The 10,316-nt window shown below is 42.9% G+C and overlaps 1 protein-coding gene across 1 annotated transcript in view; it reads right to left on the bottom strand.

The window, feature by feature from the left end:
* Positions 1-311: 311 nt before the first annotated feature.
* The window catches only part of LOC103264212 (ATP-binding cassette sub-family A member 13-like), a 254,311-nt gene continuing 244,306 nt past the window's right edge, over positions 312-10,316 (bottom strand). Inside the window, exon 26 of the mRNA XM_021714356.1 lies at positions 312-607. Within this exon, the coding sequence (XP_021570031.1) occupies positions 586-607 (22 nt within the window). The 3' untranslated portion in view covers positions 312-585. The remainder of the gene's footprint in view (positions 608-10,316) is intronic.

Here is a 10,316-nt window from a genome sequence, read left to right as displayed (position 1 = left end):
CTACTCGGAAGGCTGAGGCGGAAGGATCGCCGGAGCCCAGCAGGTCGAGGCTGCGGTGGCCGGGAGCGGCCACTGCACTCCAGCCTCGGTGACAGAGTGAGACTCCAACTCAAAAAGAAAAAAGAAATTGAGTTTGAAGACTGCTTTTTGTCAATACTAACTCTGTTTTTGGCTCACTGTTTCAATTCTTCAGGTCTTCATTTCCTTATGATGAAGTGGGTACAATAACAGCCATCTATTTCATAAGGATTAAATGAGACAATGCAGAGAAAGCATTTGGTGAGTAGTGTATGTCTAGTAATATGGGGCAAAATATCAACAATCCTTCTTCACGGTGAACTATCCAAACAGCCCACTGGTACTTCCCCGTGAACATGCCCAATGCCCAGAATCCTCCTCATCCTCACAGCCCTTTCTGACTTCTTAATTTCTCTAATGACATCGCTATATTTTCATCTCCCAAGCCCATAAGTCTCCTCCTTTTCATAAGCACCAGATCAGCCAGTTGCAAAGTTCTATTATTTTTTTCTGCAATGCCTCCTATGCCAGTGCTTCCTTCTCCGTGTGGTCTGTCACCAGCTGACTTCAGTATGTCTTATTTAACTGCCTGCTAGAGAACAAAAATCACTCTTTCATAAAACCACTGTTTAAAACCCACTCACTCTCCTGTTCCTTGTTCTTCCCTCTATTCCTCCATTTTAAACCATATTTATTATCCTAGAATTAAAACTTCCCATGATATGACCCCCAAAACTGACTTTTTTTTTTTTTTGAGTCAGAGTCTCACTCTGTTGCCCAGGTTGGAGTGCAGTGGCATGCTCATGGCCACCCCAGCATCGACTTGCTGGGCTCAGGTCGTCCTTCCGCCTCAGTCTTCCAAGGAGCCGGAACTAGGCACGCGCTACCACACCCAGCTAAATTTTTTTTAATGTATTGTAGAGATGAGGTTTTGCCAAGTTGCCTGGGCCGTTCTTGAAAAACTCTCTTAAAGTGTATGCCCCACTTATTCTGCTTGTATTCAGTTACAGTCAAGCTGTCCCAAACACAATTTACATGTTCATCTCTGTGCCTCTATCTCTAGCGCATTCATAGTTGTTTGGCTGCCTATGCATACACTCAGTTTAAAAGCTTCTCACCCATGAAGCCACCCATGCCAATCTTCCTCCTGAAACACTAGGTGTGTATTCTTCCTCCTCCTAATTTCTGCCTTGTGGAATCTTTTTGTGGACCTTTTGGTCTCTCCTATGCAATTTTTGATTCATATATCCAGCCCAGTTCTCACAGGGTGAATACCTTATTCCTCACTCAATCCCAAGGCCCTGACACTATGTAAATATTCACTAATGTTTAATGATTTAAATTGAGTTGCATCACACAGCCTTTTGTTCACAAGTCTCTTAGAGCAATTATCACACTGTGCTGCATTCATTGGTATGTTTCTGTCCCTGTAATTACCTTGAGTTTACTAAGATAAGGAATCACATATTTATCATCTCTAATAAGGTGGTTATTCAACAAGTATGAGTAAATGAACAGAGATCATGATGTGAGTCTGAAACCCCAATAAAAAATTATCTAAAAATATCTTCAACACATCATTTTTCCATCTTCGTTGGAGGTGAAAAGTAGTCTGTTTATTAACAGAAACTATTAGACAATGAAAGCAGAGTGCTTCCATTTGGTAACACCTCTGGGTGACATTACCCATAATCTGAATTCCTAAACCATCGGCATCCAACCGAAAAGTCTAACATGAGAAAGCATGAGAATCAGAAACTCCTCCCAGCTATTCATGTCAGAGTAATGTTGTGTTCATGCAACATGATGTTGTAAAAATAAATGAGATGACAAATTACACATATCAGCTGGAGTGACAACATGGCAATGATACAGAAGTGAGTTATCTTCTCTCTCTTAATAAAGTCACTTCCAGGAAAGAGAATTAATTCAGGGATTAGCAGTAGCAACTGAATTATATGATGCTTTAAACTAAAGTAAAATGTAGAAAAATATAATTCAGCCGCACATTATTCCACAATTCTATATCATAGCAGAAATCATTTTAGGTGCTCATGTACAAACTTCCTTCCCCATTTGTGAAAATGACACAAACATAATGAATTATTATTTCATTTTTAAATGAGCCAGTTTATTATTTGGTGATGTAATCATAATATAAGCTGCTATGATTATAGTAACGTCTTACAGATGTATTAAATCAAAGTTGCCACACTGAAGCATATGGTGTCACATAAGGGGATATACTAATTTGCAGCTACTCAGATAGTGGTAGCTTGAGAGCTCAAACATCATTATGTCTCTTTTCACTTTTTTGAGAAAAAATACCACACACACACACACACACACACACACACACACACACACACACACACCACTCTAGAATACTCTTTGCAATTTAAGTTAAATGGCTTTATAACATGCCTATGATAGAATCCTTTGAATTTTATTCCCTTTTTATTCTTGAGTCCCAAAGTTTTCATGTTTGACTACTCAGGGAATGAACATTCTCATAATATTAGAAATTTTATTTAACTCTTTTAAAACTTTGTTTTGTTTATAAATAAATAGGCTTTATACTCCCTCCCCCAATCAATCAGAAATAGGCTTGGTATGCTTCAAACTGTAAACTCTGTGCTTCAGAAACACACTTTCTTTTCCCTGCATGAGAGTGTGTTTTTACCACTTGGGCCCGAGCCTCCCATGAAAGTCGGTTTCAAGGGAGGGGAAAAGCAAGCAGGTGTCACATGCAGCTGCTACTGGGTGAGTTATGACTGTGCCCACAGCCTGCATGTCAAAAGGCAGCTATCAGGACTTTCATGCTGTGCTCAATTTATGACAGACAGAGAACTTGAAGATGCATCTCTAATTGCCTGGAACAAAAATTCAATGCTCCCAAAATGATGGTTTTAGCCATGTTTGCCTACCAGGTAAATGTCACTCTGCTCCAGTTCCTCTCAGCTACACATACACACATACCATCGTTTGCTCTCGTATAAACTTACAAATCTCTTATTATCCATAGGGGTCTTCCATATCATATGAGTCTCGAATCAGAAGCCCAAGAGTCTCTATAACTCAACTGCTCAGCCTAATAACCTTCCCTCAACTGAGGAAAGAATTCAATCAAGTGACTGCAAGCATCCCACCCAGCTTCATGTTCCCTGTCTTCCTCAGGAACAGAAAGCTAACTTTAAGTGGTGAAGTGCCTAGTTAAAATTTCCACTTCTCAGACTTCTTAGTAGCCATGATAACCAAAGAAACATAAGTACAGGTTGCTGGGTGATACTCTGTCATTCTGTTTATGAGGGGACAGATAGTTGGCTCTTTTTGCTTTTGTCTGCTCTGCTCCTCTTATTTGTTGCTTAGAACTTAAATATGTTGGGTGACGCTACAGTAGCCACTTGGGACCAAGCAAACTGTCAGGTCTAGACCCTCTAAAGGGAGGCCAATCACCAATTACCTCTATATTCTTACTACAAATAACAACGAATGTGGTTAAGTCAATAAATATGCTTAAGTCAATGTGGTTGATGTTCTGTTACAATAGACAAGCAGCAGCTCATAACTGATATCGAAGAAAAGACTGAAGGCAAACAACAGGAAGAAAAAAATCATTGAGGAAGGTCTGGGGGAAGGCAATCATGTTATTTTCAGACAGGGAGATGAAAAACAGTTGATAAAGAGGCAAATTTATTTCTCATATATGAGGGGGAACACAAAAACCCTAGAATTCATTTATAAAAAATTGTGTACATAACCTTACATGTTTAAACTTCATTCACTTTCCAAGTACTCTCCATTTGATGCAATAAACCTATTGAGATGCTTTATCCACTGCTCAAAACAGTTTTTGAACCCGTCCACTTTGATGCCTTTTAGTGCTCCTGCTGTTTTTGTGTCACCTCTTCTACATCAGCAAACCATCCCTTTGCGGACTTTTTTTCTTTGGGGAAACAAACAAAAAAAGTCACTTGGGGTGAGATCCGGTGAATACGGAGGGTGGGGCACAGGAGTTATGCAGTTTTAGTCAAAAACTGCTAAATAGCATGGAATGGGCAGCTTGTTCTTGTAAATTATCCATCATTAAATTGGGCAAATGCATTGAATCTCAAAAAAAAAAAAATCACTAAAGCCTCTCACAGCTTCTCACAACAGCATTAGCTGGTACACTGATACAGATGGGTTCCTAAAAACACCAATGGGGGAAGCCTGAATAACACGGGGCCTGCCCTCCAAAAAATAATTCCAGGTTTTTTTGGTCTCTCCTCATAAAAACACATAGAAAAAGAAGGGTAATAAGGAAATTAAAGTTTTCTGAGATCACATCAAGAAGCTAGTGATAGGTGGCATCTCTCTGCTAGGGAATTCGAATTTATGTATTAAATGAGCAAGGTGTTGGGGTCTCAATAAGAATGGAGAATATGTAGAAACTTCACCAAGATAAAGATCAATAAGAGAGAGTTGCTGGGCAGACGCAGTTGAAGGAGCTGCAAGAGTCTGTGTGTCCATGGGTACAACCCTGGGAAGCACTCCAGCGGGAAGGAGCAGGGCGCCTGGTGATCAGGCCTGTAGGCTCCAGAGTCAGACTGGCCCCAGTTGTACTGCTGCTCCACCACAGGTAGGAGGCTCATTTTTTTCGCTTATTAATAGAGGATAATCATAAGGATACACATCATAGAGCTAAGTGGAACCAGATGCAGGGGTTCAAATTCCAGCCCTTCTATTCACAAGATAGTAACTCTGGAAAAGTTGTTCATCCTTTTTATGACTAATCTCCTATGCCTGTTAAATCGAGGGGAATAATCGTAGCTACTTTGTAGGTTCATCATTAGGAATAAATTAATAAGTATGAAGCGCTTAGAGTCGGCACAGAATAAGCGCTATATAATTATTGTCCTTAATATTATCATCTGGCTTGCAGGATAACCTACATAACTTTCTCAGGGCAGTAGAGAAGAGCCTATGATAAATGGCAACAATAAAAAACATAAAAGATGAGAATTAGAACAATCAGGAATGGGAAATATTTATAGATTAGAAAAGGAAAAAATAGTGATGCAAGAGAAGGGCCCACCCACATCATCACTGAGAGATGGTTGGGGACTGCAGGTTGTGAATGCCCTCCACTGATTTCATAAGAGGTAACTTCTCCTTTGCCAGAGACTAAAAGGGGAGCAGGGAGTTTTCCCTGTCACTTGAACCAGAAGGGAGGTCACCCTAGCAGTCTTCTAACCCCCGCTGCCCCAAGGGGAAAACAGGACTGAGGTGTAGCCCAGGTCCTGGGGAAGCTGGGGACAACCTGGAGAACTGTGAAGGAGAGAACAGATTAGGGGAGGAAAGGTTCCCTAGAAAGAGTAAAATAATAACAGTCATCATCATCATCACTATAATCATCACCATCCTGTGAGAGTGTGTTTTTGTGATGCTGAAGGAGAAAAGACAGTTGAAGAATGAGACTGAGGAGAGTTCTTTAAAGACCTCACAACTTAGCAAGAGTCTTGTAGGCTAGAATGAGGACAGGGAGAGAGACTCAGTAACTTTCCCAGTTTGAAACAAGAGGCCACAAGGTCACAAGTGTGGCAGGGAGGGAAGCATTTGGATAAGGCCAAGATATTCATGGGTAGGGAGAGAATCTCACTTCTGGTGAGGATAGGCCCCTGAAATTCGGTATTCTAGATTCTTCTGTCCTTCTGGAAAATCAGTTACCAATTTTGAATAAATATTGCCATCTGCACTAGATTCAGGAGTGGGTTCAGTTGCTGCTAGCTAAAGCCAGAAAGAGCAGAATGAGATCCCAAGTTAGTCAGAAAAACACTTCAGGTAAATCCCACTAACAGCTATCCATTGTTGGATTCTTTTATTAAAGTAGTAAAATATAGCATAATTCTTATACTTGAACTTGGTTGGTTTTTAATTTATGAACATAAATAACAATTTTTAAAATATATTGGAATATCAACTCTAAAGTTAAAAGCACTGCTTAACGACTTAGAAGTATCACAGAAAATAATTTAAGAAACTATAATAAGGAGATCTAGAGCTTGAGAATAGTACAGGACCTCAATTTAATAAGTAGTGAATTTAGTGTCTGGTAATATTAACCCCCCTCGTGAACCAAAACCTAAACACTTCAGGACTATATATGTCCTCTTGGGTGTGGTTCTCCTGGGTTTTCACAGCCTGAGGCCTCTAGGACTGGTTGTCATTGCCCTCAGACTACATCTCTGAAATTGTGTGGATGCATGAGCACACCCAGTACTGGGAATGATAAAAGACAGCTCGTGCTCTCCAGGAGCAGAACGTCAAATTGGAATAAGGCAGGTTTGTAGGAATTAAACACTGTACAAACAGATCTTTTGGCAGGCGGGATGCAGATGTATGCAAAAAAAGAGAAAAGGGTTATTGCTATAAAGAGCAAACACAAGCAAAGGGAAGAAAATGCTGAGTGCTGGAAAGGCCAGAGAAGGTTCAGGAAAAAAGATTTACCCTGGGTGTCTGTGGGTGGGAGTATCATACAATCAGTGGAAGGGAGGCAGGCTGAGTAAGGTGATCAAGTGAGAAAAAATGCTGGGATGGAAAGAGAGGTTATGTTTAGAGGAGCCTGACAGAACATCAGTGGGACTCTAACCTGCCTAGACTCCAGCTCCCATCAGGTCCTCTGGCTCTCAGACATGACTTCTAAAGTCCCAAAATGGGACTGGACTGAGGCTGAAAGGAGAGGAGGATACTCTCCTCACATGGGCCCTGGCACTTCTACAAAATGAGGTCACCCTGAAGCCCAGAGTGTCATCCCATGGATGAAAACATCCCATATGCAGCTTCCCCCATCCATCCTGTGCCCATTTCCCGGCAGGCTGCTCCTTCTTAGATCCGCTTCCTCTTAGCCGCTGAGCAAGCCAGGTTTCAGGCAAGCTGGTCTTGGAGAGGGCAGGAGCCATTGCCTGATCTGCCTTTGGGAATTTGTCTAAGTCCCTATCCTTGTAACTAGACGTTCCCTCAATCTATAAACTACCTGCGGACATGGAACCAAGAACTAGTTGAGACAGTGGTTCCCAATTAGGATGATTTGCTCCCTAGGAGACGTCTGCCAGTGTCCTCCCACAACCAAGAATTATCTTACCCCAAATGAAACAGTGCCCAGTTGGAGAAACCCAATTCAGGACCACAAAGCTCAGGGTTTCTCAGGAATATTTAAAATAGCCATGCTGATTTTACTTAGCCTGATGGTTTTCTTTCATTTAAACACTGGAATCTAAACTTTGCATTGATATGTTTGCCCCTCTTATACTTAGTCTCAAATCCTGATTCTATAGTGATGTATTTATTATCAAGTAAAACAAAAAATTAAATTTCCTTTTAATCAAATTCAACATGTGCTTCCAGTTCTAAAAGGCTTCTCTATTTCTTCACAACAAAAAGGTCTCTTCCGCCTAAGGACCTCTGTTGGTACCTTTTCTGGGTGCGGGCCCAGATAGGACTTGTGATATCACCAGGAATGTACATCTCACTCTGCAAGAATAAGCACCAAGTTGGGTATAGACTGCATCAGGTCAACTTCTCTATCCCCTTGCTGAGCCTAAATAAATGTTTGTTAAAGAAATATTAAACATCAGAAGCAAACAGCCTCAATTTTGCCAGCAAAATCTCTAACGTTGATTGATTCCTTTTCTAAATTCTGACTCGGTTAAGAAACAACATCAGAGTGAACATAACCTGATTTTCACGGACACACTCAAACTAAGTAGTTACCTATTGCATTATTTTTCTTTTTGAGGACTTCAGCCACAACAGATTGTTCACCAAAGCTTTATATTATTTGTAAATCAGGGGCCCAGGGGAACCTTCCTTTCTAATATAACTCTACAACCTCAAAGTGTTTAGAAATTCACAACGTAGTTAATAGCACTGAAATAATTTATTGAGAAGATGGCCAGAAGAAACACAACTTTATGCCTGGGAAGAGGGAGAGGACTCCAGGACCCTCAGCAGAGCCAGAGTACCCTGCCTTCCCCTGCAAAGTGAGCACATTTGGTGGTCTCCAGGCAGGGAGAACATGGTGGCCTCACAGACATGGCTCTGCTCAGCCTCAGTGAGTCCTGGGGAATGGGTTTATTAACCAAGTCTTATCTTTTCTATATTCTGATGCTTTGAAAATAGGAGGCTTTGCTAACTCTGAAGGGGCCACCCCTCCCAGAGCTAACCAGTTTCTAAGGACAGTGAATAACATGCCCACAAATGCATTTTTCAAATGCAAAGCAGCCATCCAGAGTCACATCACAACCACCTCCTCTATGAGGCTTTCACACCCTGGGCCACTATCCATTATCTACTACCCTAACCTAATCACCCCAGGGACAGGTACCAGACAACCAGGTACAAGTCCTATGCCCCAGGGCCTGCTAAAAATATTTAAGCTAGTGAACCCAAGACCCATTTTCCTTGCTTCACTGTTCCTTCCCATGGCACCCGTGTTTCCCTCCCACTCTCCTCTGCTCCTCTGCCTGCTGACTCTGGTGCATCCCCCTTCAGCCCTGCATTGCAGGCCCCTACGCTTGGGAACTGAATAACAAACTATCTTTTGAACAGTAGCCGTTTCTTTATCTGTTGGTCTTGCTGTACCTCCACTTTTCTATGAAACTCTATTTTAAACCAGTGGGCTAGGAAGGAGTTGGATCCAGGAATGAAGCAGGATGCCACATGAGAGGATAGGAATGAGATTGAGTGATTTTTGGAGGAGCTCTTCCCTGATGACAGAGTACACACATGGGAGCTGGGTTTAGGGTCCAGGAAAGGAAGTCAAATGAGCTCTGTAGGAGGGAAAAGAAAAGATCTGGGCACTATGTAGGTGGGGGGGTGGTAAGAAAAGACAGTGCCACTCCACAGATTGGAGGTAGGGACGATCCCTGTGCCTGGGTCCGGCTACCCAGTCTCAGGAGAGTGGGCACATTCAGGGGACCCAGGATGGGGTCCAAGGTCCCACAGGGGTACTGTTTCTCATATGAGGTCCCATTCCCCTCAGGGCTGTGCCTGCATCATCGAATGAGGACTTGTTTGGTAGATGAGTCTGGTTTGGGCAGAGTTTCTCTGTGTTCTCCTTTCATTTTTTCTAATTTTATTTATCTGTCCCTGCACTCCACTCATTCCATCTCTCTCGTATTTCTTGGCTCTTCATCTTTCTCATCCTCACATCCCTTTTCCATTTTCTTCCCCCACCTAAAAGACCACTGCTTTATAGGAGGGAACTACCCCAACAGGAGTGAGTCTTGGGCTTCTGCTGAGACTCTCGGATGTGCCACGGGTGAGTTTGCTGAGAGTCGTACTGAAGTGTGAGGGCTTCTGACTGTCAGCGAGGTCAAGGTCAGCACTGGGATTCAGGAGCTAAAAGGTGGCTGAATCCTTGTGCTCTCCTGACTTCACTCCCCTGGACTCTCACAGTCACCTCCTGCTGCACCTCTCCCTGCAGGGGAGTGGCTAGCCACAGGGCCCAGTCTCCTGCCCCTCCGTGGGAAATCTTGATATTCAGTTCCCAGCCCCAATTCAAGACCTTGCCTTCCTAACTCTTGCTTTTTCCTGAGTTATTTTGTCAGACCCCTTCCCACACCGCCACCCTGTATTCTGTCCTCAGCATTCTCTCCTCACTCTTTTTAAATTCTCTCAGTCCTAAATTGCAAGACCATCTTTGGTTCTTCCCATCCGGTTCACCAACCATCTTGCACAGACCATGCTGATGTTCTCAGCACACTCTCATTCAAGCTGACCACCTGTGGACATGCATTTCCATGAGTTCAGCTCTGGATCTCGTTCTCTCTCACAGGGACTACTGTCCAAGCCCCCACACTAACTGGCCTTCCTCCCCACTCCTCCCGCTCCTGTAAAATCCCAGTGGGATATACTGGGGTTACCAGCACTTCTGCTCAGATGGCATGCAATAACAATGGCGGTAAACATTAAACTGTGGCTTGTGCTAGGCCATCTCCTAATTGCTTTCACATTGGTTTAGTGCTTATGACGACAGCTGAGGAGATGGGAGCACAGAGGTTGTGTAATGAGCGTGCTGGAAAAATGAGGGCCAGTCCTTTATTTCTGCTCCAGGGTCACCTACTGCTGGAGGCCTGTGGGTGACTTAACACTCAGCACTCAGGGTTCCTCATATACTCAGTCCAAACTGAACATCCGTTATGATTCCAGGTCATGTCCTATGGCAATGTCCTTGGGACACTCAGGAGGTAATCTCTTTTCTGCCCTTGTAACGAGACTGCCTCAGGTGATGGTGCTCTCCTCACTGAGTTAGGGAC

Source organism: Carlito syrichta, unplaced genomic scaffold (assembly GCF_000164805.1).
Source record: "Carlito syrichta isolate Samal-C Ts95f unplaced genomic scaffold, Tarsius_syrichta-2.0.1 Scaffold305631, whole genome shotgun sequence".
NCBI classification, from domain to species: Eukaryota; Metazoa; Chordata; class Mammalia; order Primates; family Tarsiidae; genus Carlito; species Carlito syrichta.
The sequence above is the reverse complement of the archived record's forward strand: the minus strand, read 5'-3'. Positions and strand labels throughout refer to the sequence as shown.